Source organism: Thalassophryne amazonica, chromosome 12 (genome assembly GCF_902500255.1).
Source record: "Thalassophryne amazonica chromosome 12, fThaAma1.1, whole genome shotgun sequence".
NCBI lineage: Eukaryota > Metazoa > Chordata > Actinopteri > Batrachoidiformes > Batrachoididae > Thalassophryne > Thalassophryne amazonica.
In genome coordinates, this window is record NC_047114.1 from 36,661,025 (window position 1) to 36,687,870 (window position 26,846).

The 26,846-nt window shown below is 39.0% G+C and overlaps 1 protein-coding gene and 1 long non-coding RNA gene across 3 annotated transcripts in view; one reads left to right on the plus strand and one right to left on the minus strand.

Moving 5' to 3' along the window:
* Positions 1-22,395, minus strand: LOC117521989. The gene is made up of 2 exons (XR_004564110.1): positions 22,357-22,395; positions 1-270 (listed from the first exon to the last, which is right to left on the minus strand). It is a non-coding gene; the product is annotated as an uncharacterized LOC117521989 (long non-coding RNA).
* LOC117521988 (UDP-N-acetylglucosamine/UDP-glucose/GDP-mannose transporter-like) overlaps positions 6,532-26,846 on the plus strand; it is a 21,361-nt gene continuing 1,046 nt past the window's right edge. The window contains exons 1-12 of one of the 2 annotated variants that reach the window (XM_034183352.1): positions 6,532-6,743; positions 8,700-8,733; positions 16,400-16,486; positions 16,583-16,650; positions 16,732-16,803; positions 17,951-18,019; positions 18,125-18,227; positions 18,303-18,395; positions 18,475-18,542; positions 18,618-18,696; positions 18,770-18,852; positions 26,714-26,766. In XM_034183352.1, coding sequence (XP_034039243.1) covers positions 6,544-6,743; positions 8,700-8,733; positions 16,400-16,486; positions 16,583-16,650; positions 16,732-16,803; positions 17,951-18,019; positions 18,125-18,227; positions 18,303-18,395; positions 18,475-18,542; positions 18,618-18,696; positions 18,770-18,852; positions 26,714-26,766 — 1,009 coding nt within the window. In that variant the 5' untranslated portion in view covers positions 6,532-6,543. Of the gene's footprint in view, positions 6,744-8,699; positions 8,734-16,399; positions 16,487-16,582; positions 16,651-16,731; positions 16,804-17,950; positions 18,020-18,124; positions 18,228-18,302; positions 18,396-18,432; positions 18,543-18,617; positions 18,697-18,769; positions 18,853-26,713; positions 26,767-26,846 lie in introns of both variants that reach the window. The other variant, XM_034183353.1, reaches the window with a different exon arrangement.

Sequence of the window (26,846 nt, forward strand, 5' to 3'; positions counted from 1 at the left end):
TGTGTGTGTGTGTGAGAGACAGACTAAATGTGTAACTTGAACAAGTAGATACGTAGACTCCCAAGTATTCCTCTGCAATCAGCTTGCCTTTATCAAACAGACTGCAGGTTGTGTCCTGACCTAGTTCATAGTGTCTTTTGAGATGTGATTGTTTTAAAGCTGTGAGAATGATAGATGATGGACATATGTCTTTCAGATCTCAGCGCACTTGGTTTTAACTGCACCGGCCCTCTTCAAATGATTCCTCCATCTGTAAACCATTATTTGTGTCTGTTTATTTTATCAGCGCTGCAGCACCTGTGCATAATTTGTCTAAAAGAAATGTTAGCTGTCATTGTGGAACAATCAAGAGCTATAGAATGTAACGTAAGCTATTGATGCTTTTAGCCACCTGTGTTGGCGCATCCGGTGAGCGTTATGATTTAGTAAAGTGGGTGTATTCCACATTGAACTGAGTGGGGTGGGGTTTAGACAAGAGAATTTTAAAAGCTTTACATGCTGTGCAAAGACTCGCTGGTGATGCTTTTGACACAGGCGGCTGGAGCAGTTTTTTGTAGACTGTTTGAGCCACATGATGGTAAAACGTTTTATCTGCAAACATCCCTGTTAAATCCAATAAATTGCTCTAGAGGTGTTTTGTGTATTTTGCCAGTGGCTGCTGGGTTGTTTAAAATCAATGCTGTGACTTTAAAAGTGTGAACATGCTGTTGACTCTAAATTGTTTCTTGTAACTGAGGTTGTGTTGCTTTTTCTTGTTCGTCCTGTATAGATTTCATTGAGTTTATTAACAGTTCAGTTTGTTTATTTCTCACTTTTAATAGGTGCAGTCATGCAAAAATTCTCTTGAGATTTTACATCAAACAACAACATAACCTAATATGTGTCACAAGATGAGGTGATTTTCCTTAGTAATAAGTACATATAAATGGTGAACATTGTGAAAGGAATAACTCATGAAATGTTTTGATTTTTACTTTTTCCATGTAAAATATTTTGAAAGCACCATCATGGGCCTTCAACAGAAATACAAATGCAACACTTTTGTTTTTCACCCCCTTTTCTCGTGGTTTTAAGTAAAAGATTTAAAGTTAATTCTTTGCACACAAAAGATTTATATCTTTCAAATTTTGTTCACACATTTGTTTGTCAAATCCATCCACCTGACTGTTGTGTTTCCAAGATTCTGAATCAACAGCATGATTATTGCACAGGTGTGCCTTGGACTAGTTGGAATATTAAGCCAGATCTAACAGTCCTGGGGTCTCATTTATTAAACCTTGCATAGGAGTCATGCTAATAGTGTGCACATTTGCAGTGTAATGATAGATTATCTCCAAGATACAATACTTTTATGATGCATACCATGTTTTCCGGTGTAAAATAAATGCTTCATGAAGAGAAAAACCCCATATATAAGTCACACCTTCTGTAGCAGCTCATTAATTTGGGACTTGTGCATGCTGTAGTGTACTTATTACTGGTATTTATTCTTTGATTATTGGAGTTTTTGTTTGATTCCTGTGAAAATCCTATATAGATAGTTAATCTAATTATTATTATGAATAACATTTTTTTAGTATAGAAGTCACACCTGAGTATAAGTTGCAGGACCCCCCAAACTAGTAATAAAAACACACAAAAAAAACAACTGCAACTTATGCACCAGAAAATACAGTCGTTACATCATTGCTCCCAGTAATTCTGTAGAAGGTACGTAAGCTATGGTGAATCTTACTTGTAGAACATTTAAGAAAAATTTATTTTAAAGTATAAATTGTAATCTTTGATGTTACATGTTTCTTTCCTATTTGTATATTTTAGAAATCATTTGATTTTTCTGCAAGAGGTTGTTACTTCTCTTTTATGCATCACTTTGGGCAGATGGAATCAGTTAATCAGTGAAATTCAGTTTTAAAAAATTCAATTCAGGCCTCATGGTACAGTTAACACAATTCATGAGGCGTCATTACACACCTACTACGTATAAACAAGGCAAAAATGGCATACAAAAAAAAATCTGGCTTGACAAAAACAACTGCATTGAAATTTTAAAATCACACACTACTTTGAATTATGTGCAGAAGAATCTGCCTCATCTCACCCTCCACACACCCACATTCAATAACAAATGGTCAATGTGAAATACCTCATGAACATTCAAATATACACATGAAGCCTGAAATGTGTACTTATAATGGCAACTGAGAAACAGCAGAAAAACCAAGATTTCTAAAACATGGTGCTTATCAGACCACAGCAGTGGCACGACAAGAAAAAGCAATAAATGGCAACAACAGGTGGTGATGGCAATTACACATCATGGGCATAAGTATCATATAAAGCCCATCACAAGAACCAGCATGAAAAACTAAATAACTAGACAATTATTTATCATTACAGTTGTTGTAGAATCTGCACTGCTGTCATTTAAAGTCTCCTAAAATTAAAATTTGAGCAGGGAATAACAATGTGCTTATTTTTAATTAAATTTGCAGGACGTAAAAGACTTGTATTTGTTTCATGCTGGTATAGCAGGCAAGACCTGAATTGTCCAAATGATGGCAATGAAACAGTCACGTCCATCACTACAAGCTGCGTTCTGCTGATAAGTCATTAAACGTGGTTTGATGTCAGATCTCAGTCGGCTTATATATTAAACAATTGACTGGAGTAACTGTGGCTCAGTATTGCTAACAGTGCTAATGCGATGTATGTTATTAAGTAGAATTATATGCATGCAGGTGTTGCAACTAGCACACGGCATAATTCCTTAGGCAGTTTATGGTAGCGAAATAAGCATTCAGTTCTCTGGCATGACATTTGTGTTGTGTGATAAAACTGCACATTTTAGAGTGACCTTTTATTGTGACCAGTTGAACACATGCACAGTCAAGTCATGATGCTTCATCGGTGTTGCGATATTCCACACTTGCCAGGTGCATTATTGTGGCAAAGTTGAAGTACCCACTTTTGTGAATGATCACAATTTTTTTTTTTTTTTTTTTTGATAGAAATCAGCCTTTTGTGTGCGCAGAAGAAATTTAGGATTGTTTGCTTAAAAGCATTAAAAATAGGAAGGACAAATGCTTTGCTTTTCTCCCAGCAGCTGAACACAGAAAACAAAATAATCCAGTGTTTAATGAGGAGAAGCGTGTTGGAGATGAGAAGTGTACCTGTTACGTTACTGTCAACTTTTTTTAATATTAGAAACTGGAGAGGGTTGATCATAACAGATTTACTGACACATAATATCTGCAAGATACTAGTATGTTTTGGGGAAGGGTCTTTTTTTTGTTTTGTTTTTTTGATTGAGTGGTCCCCCTAAAAATTGGTCCGCCCTGCCTTCACTGCGCATTGCGTCATTTCTGAGCATCAGCAGAGATTCACCGATTATGCTGGATCTTACGGTCGCAAATCGAGTTTTATGGAGTAAAACGGATATTTGTGACCGTAATCCAGCATGAACGTCCGCAAATCATCTGACACTACAGGGTTATTCCCATTCTAATCCAATTCCATCATTTGCACAGTATATTTTTCTGTAATTCAGTCTGCAAATCGTTGTGAAAGGGTGTGGTCGGCTCATCAAAGCTTACCGTATCAACAGCGTCTTCATGCCAAACTGGAAATTCTGTGAGCAGACCCACAGATTTCTCCATCTTGTCACCTGCGTTGAGTTAAATCCATGGTAAATCCTTCAATCAATCCAGTCAAATCTATTAAATCCACGCATTTCGGCATCATCGTCGCTGCACGGTTTCTGACGCTCTCAGCTGACAGCGCCCTTGTTAACACCTGTGCATCAACACAGTCAGGATGCGGAGTTGTACATCAAATGTGAAACGGTTGAATATTTTGCCATCATCTGCTTGACTTGCGGAACAAATGTAAATGGATTAGAATCAACTTTATTCCTCTGTAGTTACTGCAGTTCTGCATATCACCCTTGTTTTTAAAAATCAGAACCAGAGCACTTCTCCATTCCTCAGACATCCTCTCACTTATCAAGATTTTATGAAACAATCCTGTTAGAAACTGCCATCTCTCCTAAACAATTCCATGCCTCCACTGGAATGTCATCTGAACCAAGTGCAGTTCCACTCTTCATCTTCACAGCTGCTTTCACTTCATTCTTACTTATCCCTTGCACTTCCTGATTTACTCTCTCCACATCATCCAGCCTTTTCTCTCTCATTGTCTGCATTAATCAGCTCCTCAAAATATTCTCTCCACCTTTTCAACACACTCCTTGTTTGTCGGTGCCTTACCATCTGCATCCTTTATCATTCAAACCTGCTTCACATCCTTTCCACCTCAGTCCCATTGTCTGGCCAGTCAGTACAAGTTCTTTTTTCCTTCCTTAGTGTTTAACTTCATGTACACTATATTTCTCAATATGCCTTTTCCTTAACCCAATGCCGCTTCTCTTATCAACTTACGCTATATCTCCTTGTACTCCTGTCCACTTTCTTAATCTCTCTGACCATCCAAATAATTTTCTGTCAATCTCATTTGCCTTATTTGCCCTATTGAGATATCCCATAATTCTTTGTGCACCAGAGAGGTGCTGCAATCAAAACAACATGGAGAAACCACATGATGACAACTGCAAATGAACATTATACTACCAAAATATTAATTTTTCTGCCTTTCATAACATTTATAAGAGACTGTATGTGTGAGACCCCTGAACACTTGAAAAATAAATATTCCAAATATTCTGTGTCTGCTACCTTCAACCTGCGTGAAACTTCATGAACCCAAACTGAATTTCAGACCTCTTATATATATATATTACTTTGGAACCAACTGTTGTAAAGGACAAAAAGCAGGGAGTGAAGAGAGCAAACTTCACTTTCCCCAACGACAACAGCAGGATGAGATCGTGGCTCACAGCAGTTCCCATTGAAAATACGTAATGGTGAAATCACTTGAGATTATCACGCATTTACATAATAAAAACAATAACGTCTAAAAACCTACATAATATATTCATGAGAGTTTTACCTTGCGATGTTGATGCCATTGTCTATGTGCAGCTGTTAAATTGCGTTACCAGTGTCCTGTAGCAGTTCTCCATGTTGTTGACATTTCGCAGTTCTGTCACCTCTCTGGGACTTTGTGAGATTTTAACAAGATTTGAAACCTCAGTAGGGTGAATACTTTGCTGTACATCTTCATTCCACCAAAAAGTCTTCTTGTCTTCCTTCTGTCCAGATGTTGCACCCAGAACCTTCCAAGCTGTCTCCTTCCCCACATCTGCAGTACTTTTCCAGCTGTTTTTTTCTTTAAATAATTATTAACAGCCATTTCCATCCTTTTTGCAAAATCTACTATAATATTTAACTGTGATCCACATTCCTGTCCTTGATACCATATCTACAGATTACTTACTTCCTAATCATCTCTGTTCCCTTCCCTTACATGCCAATTGATGTTTGCTCCAATTACCACTCTTTCATGCTTGTACACTTTCCACCACCTCATCTAACTCACTCCAAACATTATCTTTCTTCTTCATCTCACAAACTATTTGTGGGGCATATGCACTGATGACATTCATCATCACTCCTTCCATTTCCAACTTCACACTCACAATCACATTGTCACTTAACCTCCAGCACATATACTCTTCCTAAAGGATAACCCCAGCACCATTTCTTCTTCCTATCCACACCATTATACAACAGTAACTTTCCTTCCACTTGGTCTCTTGACACCGTCATATCAGCCAACTCTCCCATTACCAGTCTTGCTGTCAACATTCCAAATCTTGACTCTCAATATTCTCTACCACTGCCTTCCAACACATTTTACACCTTTTATTTTTTGCCCAACAGTAGCCCAATTTTCACTGGTACCCGGTTGGACAAGAACATTGGTGGCGGTCATCGATAACCTGGACCTCAACCGATCCAGTATGGAAATTTAATTTGTGATCTTCATGGTTGATTTGGCAGCAGCTGGTCTGCTCTCAGCCTGATCCCGTCAAATCGCAGAAGCTAAGCAGTGCAGGATCTGGTTAGTACTTGGATGGGAGACCTCTTTGAAACACCAGCGGCTGTGTGTGTTTCTCCAGGTAACACTGGAGTTGTGTCAGGAAGGGCATCCGGCGTAAAACTTGTGCCAAATACCAGTGTGGATCTGGCTGTATCCGCTGTGGGGCGATCCCGAACAAAAATGGGAGCGGCAGAATGGACAACAACAACATGTTTGATTTGACAACTTTTACCCAGGATGCCCTTCCTGAGGCAACCCTGATCATTTAGGACACTGGCACTTAGAATGGACTCAGCCCATGTGGCTGAGTTAGGATAGGCCTATATATATATATATATATATATATATATATATATATACTAAACAAAAACAGCTTTTTAAGAGCTTGTAGTTTAACCCACTTCCAGATCTTTCTTTAGATAATTAATTGCATCAGGTTCCCTTTCTATACACTTTTGTTGCCTTTTGATTTTGGTCACGCCCACTGTCATGTACGGCTTTGGCCCCGCCCACAGCTCGGTCTGGGCGGTCCCACTTCCAGTGATGGCGGAGCTCCACAGACGTGGTCGTGAGCTCTCAGACGCGCAGTCTGTTAGAGGCGCAGGGACACGGGACGGGAGGACAGAGACAGACGGGAGGACAGACAGTCCCACCGTGCTGCTCAAACTGCTGGCGGCGGCATTTTACGGACTGAGCTCTTTTCTCATCGTCGTAGTCAACAAAAGCGTCCTGACCAACTACAGGTAAAAAGTTCAAAGTACAAGTTGTACTTCGTTAAAAAAAAAAAAAAAAACTAGTGATCATACAGAGTGACGTCACTGCCGCAGGCTTAACTTTCCTTTGCCCGATTAGACTTGATGCTAGACAGGTGTGTGTGTGTGTGTGTGTGTGTGTGTGTGTGTGTGTGTGTGTGTGTGTGTGTGTGTGTGTGTGTGTGTGTGTGTGTGTGTGTGTGTGTGTGTGTGTGTGTGTGTGTGTGTGTGTGTGTGTGTGTGTGTGTGTGTGTGTGTGTGTGCGCAAAAGCAAGTCACACCTGAAGTGGACCAGAGGTCAAAGTGAAGAGCATCAATACGGAGAACCTCTGTGCAGCTTTCTGGACCAAAAATAATAATAATAATAAAAAAAAATCTACTTAACCCTCACGTGACCAGGCCATTTTAGCTATTATAATATGGTAGGATAATTATAGCATCAACTCGCAAATATGTCGATACTTTAACACAAATCTCATCAGTCGTCTTTTGTGACAATCATGAGCTATTTTCATCCTCACTCAGTGTGCAGCTGTAAATCTTGTAAATCTGTTGGCCAGGCTTCCTTGCAAAACAGTAAAATATCATGATTAGAGTTGGCAAATTACAATACCGTCTGAAGCTATAATGTCAAAAATCTCATCGATCTTCCCGGGGAGGTCATAAGTGACCCCACACGTTTGAATTGTACTTGCCATGCGGATCGGCCGATCCTCGCAAAAGTCTGTGAACAAATGCAGGACAGATAGATTGACAAATTCATGGTAGGCAACTTTTTTTTCCAATTTAAAATTAGAAAAAATGGTGCACAAAAATATATGCCCCCATAAATGACCCCACTGGGTGGCTTTAGGGTTAAAGGATTAAGAACATGGTTGGTTTACAGCAGTGTGAGTTATTGCTTCTGTCTGCATTCTGCTTGTTGCCCCCTTATTCATTTGTCAGCTTCCAAAAAGCAGACGAGTGGATTTCAGCTTTTAGTCAAAGAACATTCAATTTTGGTCAGGATCCTGTATGATCAGGATCAAAGTTCAGGATGGAATCTGTGATCAGATTGAAGGCTGATTTGTATGACTGAATAGCTCAAAGGTCAATGAATAAACTCAAAGTTCAGCCATTAGCATTGAAGTGCAGCAGGTATGGTTAAAGACAGGATCAAAGATGACCAGTCAGAAGCCAGATTCAAAACTCAGGGTCAGGGATCAGGATCAAAGATGACCAATCAGAAGCCAGATTCAAAAGTCAAGGTCAAATTGAACAAACGATCAAAAGATTAGCAATGGTTCAAAGTTAAGTATTAAATAATTTTAAGTGTTCCACTCCAATTAACATTAGTCACTCCAAGGTGCAGATACACGAGCAGAGTTTAAACCTGACCTACCTCAAGAGCAGGCACGTTAGTGACTGTGGTGAGGAAAAAAAACTCCTCACGCTAGTTAAATTATATACTGCGTGCACAATTATTAGGCAGCTAAATTTGAAAAAAAAAAATTCCCATCTCACTTCATTTTATTAATGTAAGTATAACAAATAACTCAAAATTAACAAGCACTTTGACATTAAAAAAATTCAATGTCTAATATAGTTGTCTTTGTTTTCAATAACTGCCATCAGCCTTCCATCCATCTGGTGACCAACTTTTAGTGCAGCAGCAACCACAGCTCCCCAAATGCTGTCCAAAGTTAAGAGGGTCTTCTTTTCCCTCACTGTAAATCTCATGTTTAAGAAAATCCCACAAGTTCTCAACGGGGTTTGGTTCAGGTGAGGGAGGGGTTATGTCATGATTCTGTCATGACTGGGCCAGCTGTGAGCACTGCTTAAGGATTGGACTGCGGTGTGGAGGGGTGTACTCCCTAGAGTATCTACTAGTTAAGACATCATAACTAGTTATTAAGATTTTTTTCTTTTTTGTAATTCACTTACATTTTGAGTTAATTTTCTTTGCAGATTTCCATCGTCAACATGTGTCGGAATTGGACAAGTGAGTTGCGACAAGCCTTTTCCAGCCTCCTTTTTACTTTAAAAACACTGTAGTTGCATGTTTTGTACAGCTGCAATGATTAGTTGACTACTGAATTAATGCACATCTATTTTTATTTTGTGTCGTCTTTTAATGTCCAAGATCTTTGATTTCAGCTGGTTAAATGTGAATATTTTTTGATTTCTTTGCTTCTCTCTGTAGTCTGTGGGCCAGATAGGTCGTCCCCATCACTCAGGGTGTCCAAACGTTTCATATGGCGTTTTGGTCACCTATCTATAGGAAATTGAAAAGTGTATGTGGGCCATCCCAGGGTGGTAGCTGGAGCCAGGTAGGAGTCGATGAAGGATTACACAGGACTCAAAATTTAAACATGCTCCAGTCATATTGAAAAGTATATCACATTATTTGTCTGATGATAGATTCTAAAAAGGTATAGTTTGAATTATCTATGGCTGAAGTGAATATTATGCACTCGTGTGGCTGTAAACAGCGAAACTGGTAACCAAGGTCAAGCTCACCCACTACAGGGGTCAAACGTTAAAGCTGCTTTAATTTTAGTGAAACTTGATGCAAATTATTGGTTGAGTGTGTAATCTCCAAAGTAAAGGTCAAACAAGGTCATTGTCCATTAAATTCTATGTTACCCTGTAACGTGATAGCTAAGCATGACAGACTATTCTTTTAATGCAAGAAATAATTTCGATCACTTTTGACCAAAATTGGAGCAACTTAACTTTTGACTTTTTTTAAATTGACCTTTGCCACCATTTTTGAATGAAAACTGTTTATTTCGAACATTTGATACAACAACAATTACAAGATAGATCAGTAAAGACAACAACAAAAAAGTTCCTACTGTGTACCCAACATGTCCGAAAAGGGGTAGGGTGAAGCATCAGCTTATTTATCCCTACCCCTTCTTCCCCACAACCAGTAATACCCTTTGCCACATATACACATAGATTCCTACACACCTAAACCGATATCAATATATATATATCAACATACATACACATATATATACATATATACACACACATATACATATATATACATACACACATATATACACACACATATACACACATATATACACAAACATAAATATACACCTACACATACCTACTTACATACAAAATACTATATATTTACAAGCTGAAGCAAAAAACAAAAACACCCTAACCCTCATTACCCTTCCTCCTCCCTATACCTAGAAAAAAACATATTTTTGTACCGCTGTTTGAACTGGTTCATGCTTGGACATTGCTTGAGCCCCACTCCCAATCTGTTACACATCCTCACCCCACAGACAGAAATACAGAAACCTTTTAATGTTGTTCGTGCCCACTGATGCTTTAAATTAAATTTCCCCCTCAGACTGCAATCCCCTGATCTGTTAAAAAACATTTTTAATATTTGCTGGAAGTAAATTGTTTATTGCTTTATACACGATTTGTACTGTTTGAAAATGAACCAAGTCTGTGAATTTTAAGAATTTGGATTGTAAAAATAGTGGATTTGTATGATCTCTATAGCCAGTATTATGAATAATTCTTATAGCTCTTTTCTGCATTACTGATAGTGATTGTGTTGTACCTTTATAAGTATTACCCCATACCTCTGCACAGTACTGTAAATATGGTAAAACCAGTGAGCAGTAAAGAATGCGGAGTGAGTTTTGGTCCAGAATATGTTTCGCTTTATTTAGAACTGAAATGCTTCTTGACAGTTTACTTTGTATATGTTTTATATGAGTCTTCCAGTTTATCTTATCATCTATTATCACCCCCAGAAACTTATTTTCATGTACCCTTTCAATATCTACCCCCTCAACTTGTAACTGAACCTGTATGTCTGTATTACAATAGCCAAATAACATGTATTTTGTTTTACTTAAGTTTAATGATAATTTGTTTCTGTCAAACCATATTTTCAATTTTCCCATTTCTATACTGATCCTCCTCAGTAACTCCTGCAAATCCCCCCCTGAACAAAAAATGCTTGTGTCATCTGCAAATAATACTAATTTTAATATTTTGGAAACATTGACAATATCATTTATATAAATTAGAAACTGTTTTGGACCCAATACTGACCCCTGTGGGACGCCACAAGCATTGTCCAAGCATGATGATGTATATTCCCCCAACTTCACAAACTGTTTTCTGTTACTTAAGTAGCTTCTCACCCAGTGCAACACCAACCCCCTAATCCCATACTGTTCACGTTTACTGATTAATATGTCATGATTGATTGTATCAAAAACCTTTTTAAGGTCTATAAATATTCCAGCTGAATGTAATTTGTGGTCTATGGCGTTTGTAATCTCCTCAACTGATTCTATTAATGCAAGTGATGTTGAACTATGTGCTCTGAATCCATATTGACTATCAGTAAGTAATTTATGTTTATTTATGAATTTGTCTAATCTATTATTGAATAACTTTTCTAATAATTTGGAAAATTGTGGAAGCAAAGAAACAGGTCTATAATTTGTGAAGTGGTGTCTATCCCCAGTCTTATACAGCGGCACAACCTTAGCTATTTTCATTTGATTGGGAAATTTACCAGTTTGAAATGATAAGTTACAGATGTATGTTAATGGTTCTACAATCCATTCAATGACCTGTTTTACCACCACCATATCAATTTCATTTAAATCGGTAGATGTTTTATATTTACAATTATTCACAATGTCTATAATTTCTTTTCCATCCACTGCTGTGAGGAACATTGAACAGGGATTTCTTTCTATGAGATTATTATCCCAATCCTCAGCTTGGGAATTGGGAATTTTTTCTGCCAAGCTTGGTCCAATATTTACAAAAAAATTATTAAAACCATTGACTACCTCATCCTTATTTTCCTTCTTGACATTATTATCAATGAAATACTGAGGGTAACTCTGTTTTTTATTACCATTTTTGATAATGCTATTTAATATATCCCATATTCCTTTAATATTGTTTTTGTTATTATATAATATGTTACTATAATATTCCTTCCTACATACCCGTATAATATTAGTTAATCTATTTTTGTATTTCTTATATCTATTTTCTGCCTCTTTAGTCTTTAGTTTTATGAATTCTCTATACAGTGTATTTTTCTTATTACATGCATTTCGTAACCCTTTCGTCATCCATGGTCGATCTTGGAGTTTTTGTTTTCTGTAGTCTTGTTTAATTGGACAATTTTTATCATATAATGATGTAAATATTTGTAAAAAAGTTTCATATGCACTATCAACATCACTTTTACTGTATACCTTTTCCCAGTTTTGCTCCTGTAAATCCTTCTTTAGTGTGTTCATGTTTTCCTCTGTCTGCACTCGCCTGTATTTTATTTTCTCCTCTGGCTGATTCCGCCGATGGTTTCTATTATAAACGATGAAAACTGGTAGATGATCACTAATGTCATTGATTAATAATCCACTCACAGTGTTATTCTCAATATCATTGCTGAATATATTATCAATTAAGGTAGCACTATGGGATGTAATTCTGCTTGGCCTGGTGATTTTTGGATATAAACTCATACTGTACATTATACTGATAAATTCATCTGTTATTTTATGCTTATTTGGATTGAGCAGATCAATATTTAAGTCACCACAAATGAACACAGTTTTTTGATTAGTTTTTGAGAACATTTTTCCCATACAGTCAGTGAATGTTTCAATACTAGATCCTGGTGCTCTATATATACAGCTGACTAATACATTTTTGCTTTTTCTTCACATATTTCAATAGTTATACATTCTAATAAGTTATCAATCACAGTTGTCATATTGTCTACTATTTTATAATCCATGTTCTTATCCACATACACAGCCACTCCTCCTCCACTCTTATTCTTTCTGTTTACACAATTAAATTCATATCCATCCAGTTCAAAATCCATTCCTTTATCTTCATTGATCCATGTTTCTGATATAGCAATTATGTTAAATATTTTTTTTAAATTGACTTAAATATTCTTTAATGTTGTTAAAGTTTGCATATAGACTTCTGCTGTTGAAATGGATTATTGATAATTTGTTATCCGTTTTAATGATCCGATTAAACTGTTCATCTGTATAATAGCAACAACTGTCATTGATATTTGAGAAGAAATTATTGTCCGGGTCTATATCGTGCTCCAAGTCCAGTACATTGTGGTCTGTGTATTTAAATGTTCTCAGTTCTACTTTTCCATGATCAGCAATCCTTTGAGTTATATCCTTCTTGTCTCCAGATGTAGATGATGTAGTAGATGAATAGGTTCTTCTGGTCTGTGTCATGGTGTTGTGATGTGTTTGTGTCCTCATACCTTATTGATCGTATTTGTCCAGATCCTCGATGTTCCTGATTACCATAACCTTCGCTTGTTCTGGTGTTCCATTCAATTTGATAAATGTTTTGCAGTTGGATGTCCATGTCTGTTGAATTTTTCCCTGCTTTTTTAAGAAACGAGCTTTCCTGGCGATGTCTGCGTTTCTTTTGGTCAGATGTTCATTGATGAATACGTTTGTTCCTTTAAGTTTCCGTCCCTGTTTTAACAATGCCATTTTATGTTTTCTGTTGACAAACCTCATTATAACTGCTCGCTTGTCTCCATCCTCTCTCCTGGGCAGGGGGTGGCACGCTTCAATGTTATTACAGTCCATTTGAATACCTTTAGATTGCAGGAAGTCAGCCACTTGTTCCACTGAGTTGGCCTCCTGCTCGCTGGCCTCCCCTCCGCTGTCTTCTGACACCGCCCGTGCGTAGGATCAAGGTTTAATATGAATTCCTGTAATAATAACGTCGTTCATCCTTGTGTACTGTTCCAACTCCGCAACACGGTTCTCCAGGTACACCAGACGCCGGTCTTTCTCGGCATTCTGGATCCGGAGAGCCTTCACTTCTTCCACCAGCTCCATAATGGATTTCTGCTGCATTTTAACAACAGAGATTTCCTCAGACAAAAAGTCCAGGGACTTTTGCTGTTCTTACTCCATAAATCCATAACACTCAGTCACAGATAGTCCGAGCTATACCTTTTTAAAGTCCTTATGATTTGACAAATAATGTGGTTGGAGTATTTTTAACTGTTGACTCATTGACCCCTGCCTGGCGATAGCTACACCTGCGATGGCCATCATGCACAGGTATTATCTACAGACAGTGTTGCATAGTAACAAAGTAAAAATACTTCACTACTGTACTTAAGTACGTTTTGGGAGACTTTGTACTTTACTCAAGTTTTTTTAATTCAGCTTACTTTCTCTTTTACTTCACTACATTTCCAACCTTAATTGCATACTTCTACTACGATACATTTTCTATGCGCCATGCTGTTACTCGTTACAAAAAAAAACCCCACACACACACACGAAAAAAGTCGTGTTTTCAGCCAGAGACACCACTGACTAGTGACTGCAACAAAGTCAGGCCAATTTGTCATGAGGCATGTCCGGTAGGCTTTTTTGCAGTTGCGCACTTATTTGTCAGGAAAATGATCATTTCTCTACATTGATTACAGACCTGCAGCGGGTCTGTAATCAACTTTTCTGCAGCACGGCTTTGCTTTGAACCTTGAACCAATCGAAGCAGTGATTCGCAGATCGAAGCAGTGCTTCAATCTACGATTCGTGGATTCATTGTCGCTTTATCCTAATTTTTCCCGCTAAAACCCTGAAGAGCATATGTCTGAGTAATATTTAATATTTTTATGTTAAACTGATCTGTTATGGTCTTCTGAAACAGTTGATGTATTTTGTAACTTAAAAATGGGGCCAGTGCTAACGCGTTAGATGTCTATGGTGTTTTCAATGTTAAAGTTAGCATTAAGCTGTTCGCATCAGCACGTTTGTGTTGATTTGTTTTCTGTATAATTAATGGCTCAGCGTTCGTTGTCGTAAAAGAGTCAAATTGTAATTTTTTTTTTATTTATTTTTATTCATATATTAATAATAGCAACAACAATAATAGTCTACATAATGTTGTGGCTGGCGTGCCTGGCTGGTTTTTGTTTGTCTTCTGTTTCTGTCTTTTGGTTTTCCTTCCAGGTGGTGCGCATTTGGGACTGAGTGGCTGTGTGGCTGAGTTACCAGGACCTCACCCTGATCACCTGAGGCTGATCAGGTGCGGCTCGTCAGGACTCACAGCTGTGGTGCATCTACACGGATTGGAACATGGTGGCATTTAAGTCTGGAGTACACAGTGTGTATTTGCCAGAGACTCCACCTTGTGACCAGACGGGTGAGATCGTCGTCTCGAGAGCCATCTCATCATCAGTGGATGCAGAGAACGTCCAGGTTTGATGCATGGTCTGTGAAAGAGGAGAGGGTGAGGTCTCACGCTCGTCAGCACACTTCCTGAGGTACGTTAGGTTTTGTGACTAACATTTGTACAGTCAGTAAATGTGGTGCCCCTCACACCTTATTATATTGAGCTGTTATGTTAGTCGTTTTAATCAGCTTCCACTGCAGTGAGTTTGTGAACAGGGTGTTCCATGCCTGCAGGGTGGGAAGCTGATTAGTAATTAAGCCAGGAAGTGTTTGCTGTTTGTACACCTTTGAGCGGTCTCTCTGTGTGTGGAGTGTGGACTCACATGATGTTTCTTCATTCACAGACTCGGTTTCTCGCGGCCACCTGGGGGGTGTCGGCGGGGTCCTTGGGTCCGAACTGGTTCTGGCTCCGGACCGTTAGTGCTGCTGGGAGCGCACCGTAATCCACCATGCCAGACCGCGCACTCTTTTGTTATATTTATCACATCACTGTTATGTCATTAAATTCAGTTATCCTTTGTACCGTGCTCTGCTTATTTCATACTGGGTCCTTCAAACGCTGGTCGGTTCTCCGGGCTGCGTCCGACACATAACACATAATAGACAATAATAGTCAATAATAATAGACTAATAATGTTACAATACAATTTTAGAGAAAGAGACAAAAAGAACCTAATGAAACAAAACACAACTGAAAAGATAAAACCATGTAATAATGAAAATAAATAAATACATATAGAAATAAATGTTTCCTGTGAACACCTAGTGAGTAGCCTACTCTCGTTTAGGTTTTGAAACCTTGTTTCTGAAATGTTTTTGTGTGATGTGCACAATTTTCAGTATTTTGACTGTAATACTACCAGTCATTTACAAGCCTAGATAAACTTTGTAATATAAAAAAATCAGTCAGTTTTTGATTATTAACATTTACTTGTACTTTTACTTTCAATACTTGAGTACATTTAGTTGTACATTACTTGTCATACTTAAGTACAATAAATACTAGATACTTTAAGACTTTTACTTGAGTTGCATTTCAATCAGTGACTTGAACTTCTATCAAAGTCATTGTTTTAATGGGTGTCTCTACTTTTACTTAAGTGTGATTTTCCGGTACTTTATACAACACTGTCTACAGCTATATATGCCTAGTATATAGGTGGGTGGTAGGTTTTACCACACTAGGTGGTAGTGTCACATCAAATTTCAGGGGTCTGGCATCTTCTTGTGGACAAAATGAGACATTTGAGGACATAATCTTGGGCTTTGGGAAACAGTGATTGACATTTTTTACTATTTTCTGACAGTTTTTGGGCCAAGCAGCTTATCAGTCAATTGAGAAAATAATAAACTAATGGATCTATAATGAAAATAATCATTAGTTGCAGCTCTAATGTTGTGTTTCCTTTGCAGATGTTTGCTACAGTTGTAGTCCTGAGGTTGGTGAAGGTGTTGGGTGTCATCTCGTTTCCAGATATGGATTTGAGTGTCCCAGCAAAGGTGAGGCATGAAAAATATTAAGGGTCTTAGGGAGTGAGATTGATCATACGCCGAGGAGGTGAAAAACACGATGTCCTGTGTTGTCTGTCTCCTCAGGTGTTTCCATTACCTCTTCTATATGTTGGGAATCAGATATCAGGACTGTTTGGGACACAGCGACTCAAGTCAGAGCTTTTCATCCAGCTGGCCATTGAATATTGTTAAGAAGCAGCAAATTGTAACGTGGTGTTTTTCTCCCCTCTCAGTTTACCCATGTTCACAGTCTTGAGGAGGTTCAGCATTTTTCTGACCATGGTGTTTGAGGGGCTATTGCTTAAGTAAGACATCTTTTTTAATTAGAAAAATGAAAAATATATATATAATATGGTGGCTCAGAAGTGCAAAACACATCGGAGCAAGAACATTAACAAATTCCACAACACAAGTGCAGAATGTTGTTGCTTTTTCATCCATGCCTGTTTGCTGGAAGGTTTCTGTGAAAACAAATTTTCACCAAAAATATGAGAAATTAATTCAAGACAGAGATGACTTTTCTAAAGATTTATGAGATAGATGGATGACTTTATTAAAGCCTGGAGGGAAAATATGTTGTTTTAGCAGCCTGGTACATTAGATACAACAAAATACAGTAAAAACAGTGATACAACAAAGATGCAAAAACAAGTAAAAGTATTAAAATGTGAAGTAAATGAATAAGGTACAAAAGATGTAACATCAAGCCTCATTCAGCTGAAGGTAATAATATGAATGTTCATGATAACAATTACAATAATAAAAATAATAGTACTTTATGAATATCATGTATGAAGACGGCATGTAATAAATACAGTGCCCTCCATAAGTATTTTGGTATTTCACACATTTTAATTTGTTTGTCATTTCAGATACAAAAAGTAAATCAGGCTTCTCAGTATAAAAATTTCTAAAATTCTCTTCCTTAAAAAGCAAATCTCTACAACTTGATATAAATTAATTTGGATCTGTAATTAATTAGGAACCCTTGGGTCTATAGAAGTGCCCACTGGTTGTCTTCCTTGAGGATTCAATTGAAGTCTCACAAACTAGTGTTTCCTCAGTGCCAAATATGGTAAATGGACTGCATTTATATAGCGCTTTTCCATCTGTATCAGACGCTCAAAGTGCTTTACAATTCTGCCTCACATTCACCCCGATGTCAGAGTGCTGCCATACAAAGCGCTCACTACACATCGGGAGCAATAGGGGATTAGAGGCCTTGCCCAAGGGTCTTTAGTGATTTTCCAGTCAGGCAGGGATTTGAACCCATGATCTTCTGGACTCAAGCCCAACACCTTAACTACTAGACCATCACCTCCCCTATAAATATGTTAATTAAACTCTACCGGTGTGTTTTTTTTTTCCTTCACAGCCACCATAATATAATACACTTACAAATAACTGAGCTTCATCCTCAAAACAACTTTAGTTCGTTTTGTTTCCTCACAGAAAAATCTTCTCTACATCGGTTAAGATTACAGTGTTTACGATGATCTTTGGTGCTTTTATCGCTGCCAGGTGAGATGACCACACACCATATGAACCCCATCACGCACATTTCAGACACAAATAACCATCTGTATGGATGCTGCTGAGGTTTGTTTGACGTTTTGTGTCTTTTAGCACTGACTTGGCTTTTGACCTTGAAGGATATGTCTTCATAATGTTGAACAACGTACTGACAGCGGCCAACGGCGCATACGTGAAGCAGAAACTTGACTCCAAGGTGAGGGCAGCTCCATGCATCACTGATATTTTTCTGTATCATTTCTGGTGTTGTTTAGTGCTGCCATTCTTATAGGAGTTGGGTAAATATGGGCTTCTCTACTACAATGCCTTGATCATGATCGTACCTACGATGGTGTACGCCTACTGCGTCGGGGAGTTACATGCGGTGAGTGTGTAACATGGCTTTATTTTTGTGCTGGAAGGATGGTGGCGATGAGCTTCACAGTCGCTGTGTTTGCACGCAGGGCATGGAGTTTGATGGCTGGTCGGATCTTGTCTTTGCCGTGCAGTTTGTCCTCTCTTGTGTCATGGGGTGAGTTAAGTGTCTGACGATAGTGTTCCTGGTTGGTGTTGGTCTGGTCTGATTCTTTTTGTGTCTGTTTGACAGCTTTGTTTTGATGTACTCCATCATGCTGTGTACGCAGTACAACTCGGCGCTCACCACCTCCATTGTGGGCTGTATTAAAGTAAGTCCGCTGAAGCTGCCCTCTAGTGGCTGATGAGCAACAAGAACTCTAATGTGTGCTGCGATTTCTGCAGAATATTGTCGTGACCTACATCGGAATGGTGTTTGGTGGTGACTACATATTCACCTGGACTAACTTCATTGGCTTAAATATAAGGTAGGACTGACTCCCTTTTAAACGCTTCAGCAGGGGATGATATTTAGCCCCGCCCCATCAGAGGGTGGACAAAAGAAACTTTGGTTAGTCCTCTATATATCTGTCCTTTTGAATTACAGACAAACTGATTTTAGTCCGACTCATAGAGGTGTCGGGCAGCAAGGTGGATTAGTGGTTAGCACTGTCGTCTCAGTGAGAAGGTCCTGGGTTCAGTTCCCTCATCTGGTCAGTTTATGTGTGAAGTTTGCATGTTCTCCCCATGTTCGTGTAGTTTCCTTCCGGGTGCTCCGGTTTCCTCCCACTTGACAAAACATATAGGTTAGGTGGACTGGAAACTTTACATTAGAGTGTAGATGCGTTTGTCTGTCTATATGTGGGGGCCCTGACAGACCGTCAACCCCGCGCCCAGTGACTGCAGGGATAAGCTGCAGCCCAATCTCTGCCACGCCCTCATGGCCCAGAGTAGTACAGTCTCAGTTCACCTACTAACTCCGGCAGCCCTGCACCAACCTTGGACACCCCTAATGCGTTCGAGGGATGCAGGCACACAGGGCACCCCGACTAAGTCGACAAGTGACATAGCCACTGGGAAACAAACTTACTTAAGGGTACAACCTCACTGGGCTGCGACAGCTTGCAAACGGCATTTGCAAGGAATTTTGTATAACGTTTGTTGGGTGTCACTATTCCCCCACTTGAGTTGCAGAGCATTGCTCGCGTCTCATCTGAATTTTGAACAGTTCAGAGTTGGCGAGGGGACAAAGGTGCTCGCCATATCTTTGCAGAGCTGCCTCGGCATCGTGACGCCCTTTGAATATAGTCTCCATGACTCATAACATGGGAGAGTTGTGAGAGAACTTTGTGAGGAGTGCATTAACAGCACCTGAGGCCCCAGGGTGACAGAGAATCAGGAGCTCCCATCCCAAACTCCCACAAATCATCTGCCACCCCTTACCAAAAAATAGTACTTATAAATATATAAAAAGTAAACTAGAAGTATACTTGAAACATACTTGCATATACTACTTTTTGGTAAGGGACAGTCAACACATATAATGTGTATGTATACTGTATGTACAGTAGTGTTCAGAATAATAGTAGTGCTATGTGACTAAAAAGATTAATCCAGGTTTTGAGTATATTTCTTATTGTTACATGGGAAACAAGGTACCAGTAGATTCAGTAGATTCTCACAAATCCAACAAGACCAAACATTCATGATATGCACACTTTTAAGGCTATGAAATTGGGCTATTAGTAAAAAAAAAGTAGAAGAGGGGGTGTTCACAATAATAGTAGTGTGGCATTCAGTCAGTGAGTTCATCAATTTTGTAGAACAAACAGGTGTGAATCAGGTGTCCCCTATTGTATTTAAGGATGAAGTCAGCACCTGTTGAACATGCTTTTCTCTTTGAAAGCCTGAGGAAAATGGGACATTCAAGACATTGTTCAGAAGAACACTGTAGTTTGATTAAAAAGTTGATTGGAGAGGGGAAAACGTATATGCAGGTGCAAAAACTTATAGGCTGTTCATCTACAATGATCTCCAATGCTTTAAAATGGACAAAAAACCAGAAGCGTGGAAGAAAACGGAAAACAACCATCAAAATGGATAGAAGAATAACCAGAATGGCAAAGGCTCACTCATTGATCAGCTCCAGGATGATCAAAGACAGTCTGGAGTTACCTGTAAGTGCTGTGACAGTTAGAAGACGCCTGTGTGAAGCTAATTTATTTGCAAGAATCCCCGAAAAGTCCCTCTGTTAAACAAAAGACGTGCAGAAGAGGTTACAATTTGCCAAAGAACACATCAACTGGCCTAAAGAGGAATGGAGGAATATTTTGTGGACTGATGAGAGTAAAATTGTTTTTTTGGGTCCAAGGGCCACAGACAGTTTGTGAGACGACCCCCAAACTCTGAATTCAAGCCACAGTTCACAGTGAAGACAGTGAAGCATGGTGGTGCAAGCATCATGATATGGGCATGTTTCTCCTACTATGGTGTTGGGCCTATATATCGCATACCAGGTATCATGGATCAGTTTGGATATGTAAAAATACTTGAAGAGGTCATGTTGCCTTATGCTGAAGAGGACATGCCCTTGAAATGGGTGTTTCAACAAGACAATGACCCCAAGCACACTAGTAAACAAGCAAAATCTTGGTTCCAAACCAACAAAATTAATGCCTCGCAGATGTGAAGAAATCATGAAAAACTGTGGTTATACAACTAAATACTAGTTTAGTGATTCACAGGATTGCTGAAAAAGCTGTTTGAACATAATAGTTTTGAGTTTGTAGCGTCAACAGCAGATGCTACTATTATTGTGAACACCCCCTTTTCTACTTTTTTTACTAATAGCCCAATTTCATAGCCTTAAGAGTGTGCATATCATGAATGCTTGGTCTTGTTGGATTTGTGAGAATCTACTGAATCTACTGGTACCTTGTTTCCCACGTAACAATGAGAAATATACTCAAAACCTGGATTAATCTTTTTAGTCACATAGCACTACTATTATTCTGAACACTACTGTATATATGTGACAGTGGTGAAAGTGGGCCATGGAAAATTAAAACTGAAAATTTTTGGCAAGGGTCAAAGGCCCAAAGCCGCTGGCGGGGTGTTTGGGGGTTCTCCCCCAGAAAAATCTGAAATCTCAGATGCATTCTGGTGCTTTTTCAGGTCTACTTACCCACCAAAAAAATCTCCCAAAATTTTTTTGTTGGGTCAGGTCAGTTTTCCCACCCCAGTCTTTTCCCATAACTTGTATTGTGCTACCCGTCTTTAATCCAAAAAACAAAAATTGTGGCTCAGAAAAGTACACAGTTAAGGAAATGACAGTTAAAAGAACTCAAAAATAATAATTCTCAGTATCAATTCAAATGGAACAATAGAAGTATTTATTGCACATTAATGCATCACCTTGTTAAACCTTCACCCACTTCTGAGTTTTCCTAGTTTTGGCAGGAGCTTTGGAACTATTGATAATTTTTCTTTTCAAATTATTGGCCACCTTATGTACACATGTCTGGGTTTTCAGTTGTATTCCCTGGAACAGTCCCAGTTCCTGCCTGCATTGATCTCTCTTTTCTTTGGCTTTTGCCAATTAAAAAAAAACAACAACAAATCTTGCTTGCCACATATTTAAATTCATTTATTCACTTTTTCATTTCATGTAACAATAGAGGTGAGGGCTCTAGGAAAATCATTGCATATTATATAATGGCTGAGTGGATCCTTGTCATTTGATTGGTGCTTTGTATGTCACATGACATGGATTAATTCATCCCATTTGTGCTGCATTGCATTTAGAGTGTGGCTTGGTTCTATTTAGAGTGCAAATTTGGTCCCATACGTTTGGTACCATTGCACTCTGCACACACGCATCTGTGCGCGTACATGCGCGCCCACACATGCACGTGCGCATGCACACACAAAACAAATCCACTGTGCTGTCTGTTAGCAGGAAGAGAGAAAGAAAAGCTGGACTCATTTATGACGTGATTTTTTTTTTTTTTTTTTATCCGCTGCACTGAGGATGTACAGTCGACCGAGCCGATTTTGTGTGTGTGTGTGCAGGCGCGTGCGTGCGTGCGCGGGGGACTACGACATGATGATTTGATTGAGCTAACTGATGCTGCTGCTACACACACACAAAAATCCACTCAGCTGTAAGCCGTCTGGATGCATGAAAAGCTGTTCACATGAAACACTGATGCGATTTTTGGCTGGACTGAGGAACTACAGTGTCTTTTTTTTTTTTTTTTTTATGTAAGTCCGAAGTCAGTGCACAGCATTACTGGACTACACGTTACAGTGGAACACCAAAATGTAAGTCCCTTTTCTGTTGTCTATACGAGGTCTGTGAGAAAAGTATCCGACCTTTTTATTTTTTTCAAAAACTATATGGATTTGATTAATATGTTTTTATGTCAGCCAATTTGGGACATGCCTATCTCGGCTTTCAGTGCTTACCAGTCGAGTGAGTATAAGAGAAATTGTGGAGAGCTGGTCCCGGCTCCACACAGCCATCCGTTTAGAAATGATGTGGTGGTTTCTGCCTCTCGATGGTGGCTCGGAGCGCGGCACGCCGTGCGCCATTGTGGGCAGTCCTTAAAGCTGTAGTAACACTCCTTATTCTCTGTGAAGCCTGTAAAATTTTCACCAAAAGCCAGATAAATTTTTCAAATGGTTTCCAGCTGCCTGTCTCTAACAGTTTCTGAAAAAATTCTGATGGAAAAAAAAGCCCAAATCATTCCGCCATTTCCTCGCAATGAAACAACAACGAGAGGGGTGGAACAGTGCTCACTCAAAGCCTGCCCACAAGCGAATGACGCAACCGACAGGCGTGGAAAAACTCACGCATGCGCACGAAGGTTCAAGCTTGGCTGACGTAAAAACATATGAATCAAATCCATATAGTTTTTGAAAAAATAAAAAGGTCCGTTACTTTTCTAACAGACCTCGTATATTAATAAAATATCAAATGACAAGAATCTATTTTAGCCGTTATATAAAACAAATAATGAATTTTTTTACGTTCTTTCAATGGAACGAATATTTAATTCGGTGAAAGCTGGAACGTAACCATTCAACGACCTCATGAAATATTCATACCATTGAACTCATAAACATTCATTATTTGTATATTGCTTATCCCTGGTTTGTTTTCCTGATACAGGAAGACAATGCCATTCTTGTCTTTTCCTTGAAGCACTGCCATCTAAACATGTCCCCAGACTGTCCCCTCTTTTCAAAATTATTAAATCTGCCATTATATTTCTGGAATTTTTTTTTTCACACCAAAACTTCAGAAAGCCTGTGTTCAGAAGAACCATAAAATGCAGATTTAGTACGCTAGAGTTTGCATGGAGACAATTTGAAGAAAATTCTTCTCAGACAGATTTTGAAACACTTTACTGGATTGTTAACTTTTCTGTGTAAACAATGATTTAAAGAAGTCGGGTCGCTGTTCTGGTCATTTTGTTCAAACCAGCCTCATTTTCTGATGAACTTTAAATCAGTTTGTTTGGTAGCTTCAGCACGGCGTGGAGTTCATGGTCAGATCTGTAACACCGTCTCTCATTGGCTGCTGTGTGGACATGCGCCGGCATGTAACATTAATCATTTTGAATCTCGAGTGTCCGCTCTCTCTTCCTCTGAGTACATGCGGTGGAGGTTCTTTGATGCGCTCATTGGGCCTCATGTATCAATGTTGCGCTCTTGTGGCGTAAATTTACGGCATAAACTTGAAATACACCAAAGTCACCGTGACATGTATCAAGCAGTGCGCACCTGCCCATTTCTGGGGTACGCCTGACGTGATCTTGATAAATGCGCGGGTGTAAACGATCGTAATTATAATAAACACGCCCATAAATATTCAGACTCCGCTTCAGACACACCCTCATTTTACGACATGGAAGTCGGGAGACGGCAATAAAAAAGAACTCCACCAATCACGACGCGTGCCAATAGAGCGTCAAAAACGGCCGTCGCATCAATTGTTTTGTAGTATATAATCAATAAAGTGTTACAGTGGTCCCTCATTAATCGCAGGAGTTACGTTCTAAAAAATAGCCCGAAATACGCGAAACCGCGACAAGGTCAGCGTTATTTTTTACAATTATTATAGACGTTTCAAAGCTGTAAAACCCCTCACTACAGTTTACTACAGTTTATACACCTTCTCAATCAGGCATGAACATTTTCTCACTTTTCTCTCATGTGTACAACACTCTCAAAGTTCAAACCTTAGTAGGAAAATAATACCAAACTGTTTTCAGGCCCAAACATTTGTTTGAGAAATAAAAATAGAACGTTTTCCTATAAATAATTATGATGGCATTTAGAACTAACAAATTAATTTTAACGATCAACGAACGAGGTCGGACACATAAGAAATTATTAATAGTGACTCACCAGTATTTCACAGATCGGGTCTCTGCCTCCTGACGCTGCGCCTTTTTCCACTCACATCTCGCTGCAGCAGGTGTTTGTTTCCGTGTGACAAACACAGTTATGAGTAGTTGTTGGCGCTCTTTTCTCTTCTGGGCAACAAGATTCTTATAAACAGATACACAGAACACTGTAAAAAAAAAAAAAAGCATGCAAAATTGGACTAAATACTCCGCGAGACTCCGAGGCCACGACAGGTGAACTGCGTTATAGCGAGGCACCACTGTATTCTCTTTTCACATGTCAATCATTTTTGACGTGGATATTTGCTCACTCAATTAATAAGACACGCCTAATCTGTCAGATTTCTTTATTTTTAAATGTATTTCTGTATTTGTTTTATTATGACAACCGAATGGAGACGACAAGTTGCAGCATGGGCGAATTAAGGGAATGACGAAACTACAGTTGTTATTATCAATTTCATAGTCTAAAACAATCACACCACATGAAGTTAAGCTCAGCGCTGCTCTGGCTCCAGGCTCGAAGTCTGGAGAAAAGGGTGAGCAGCGCTTTCCTTCCTGTCAGCGTTGTGACCACGGATCGTGCTCCATAACAATCCCGCAAAAGCGGGATTTGTATTCATTATTATGTGGTATAATCAGGAAAGTGTTATTTATGTAACATATGCATTGATTTGTATAATGGCACTGTTTATCATGTTGATCATCTTAATTTTTATGTGGATTCCAGCACTGGTTCATTTTGGTGTATAATTTACGCCACCTCTCGACCTGGTGTATATTTTCAGCACAGCGTACGCCAACAACCACATTGATAAATGCCAAGTAGCGCAGCCGTTTTGGCGTACACCCCATATACGCTCAAATATTTCATGCAAAACATTTTATTCTCTTCTTTTTTCATCAACAAAAATCCATGTTAATTTCGTGTCATCCTCATCTCGTTTTCCTCATGAAAAAATGGTCGAAGATATTTCCTCTCGTCTGAAGAAATTAACACCAGGAGCAACTCACTGAGTGGCAGTGAGGAGAAACGTACAAAACGAAGATATTTTTTTAAACAATCGTTTTTTTTTTTTTGTTTTGTTTTTTTTTACATTTTGAATCATTAAAGATAAGAATCAACACCCCGAACTGTTTATAGCGGAATACCCGCCCACAGCTCATCCTGAGCACTTTGTTCACAAACGTGTTCTCATTTCAGCCACTAGTGGCACTTGATATCAATGAGAGTACCATGTGGCATTCACAAGCAAATTGGCAAGATCCTTGCTTCAGCGCAGTCCGCGCTCAACATTCACAAGGGTGCCGCGCTGCATTCGAGCGACACTCACGCCATATGTATGTGGAGTCTGTGCAACATTCAACCCACATGTGCTGACATGCTAGAGATACCAACTGAGAATGTCATTTACATGTCACAGTTGCAGCCCAGTGCAGTAGTACCCTAAGCTACGCAGATACCTCTGCAGACATTCCCCAAGCTCCTAATTGGCCTGCTGGACTTAACGTGCACCCCAAAAGTAGCCGACTTGCAGCCTTTCCCTGGAGTCACTGGAATTGGAATCCAAAGTCGGTCCAAAGATGGGTTTTGGTCATCTTTAATCTACAGCAATAATTTTGATGTGTGGACACTGATTTAGTCCTAATTATTGAATTTCTGATGTTTTACAGAATGATGTATGTTGAACATTTTCAAGATTATCACGCGTAACTGGAAAGTGCATGTTGTACAGTTTTATGAACATTTTTTGGGTGAATTTTGTGGACTATTGGTTAAACTTGTTTTTCTTGAATAATCGTAACCACAAACTATGTGGGGTGGACTAACTCATTCATCTACATTTTTGAACAAGAACATTGTCTAATATGGAGCAGATTTCAGGAGGTGACCCAGTTTTGCTTTGTACCAGAAAACAAATCTATTTTTCCACAGTATCGCTGGCAGCCTGGTGTACTCCTACATCACCTTCACAGAGGAACAAATGAGTAAGAAAAGCACACAGAATATCAGTGATGCTCTGTTTTGTCACAACTCTCAGGTTTTGTGTGTCTGCTGTTTATTAAAC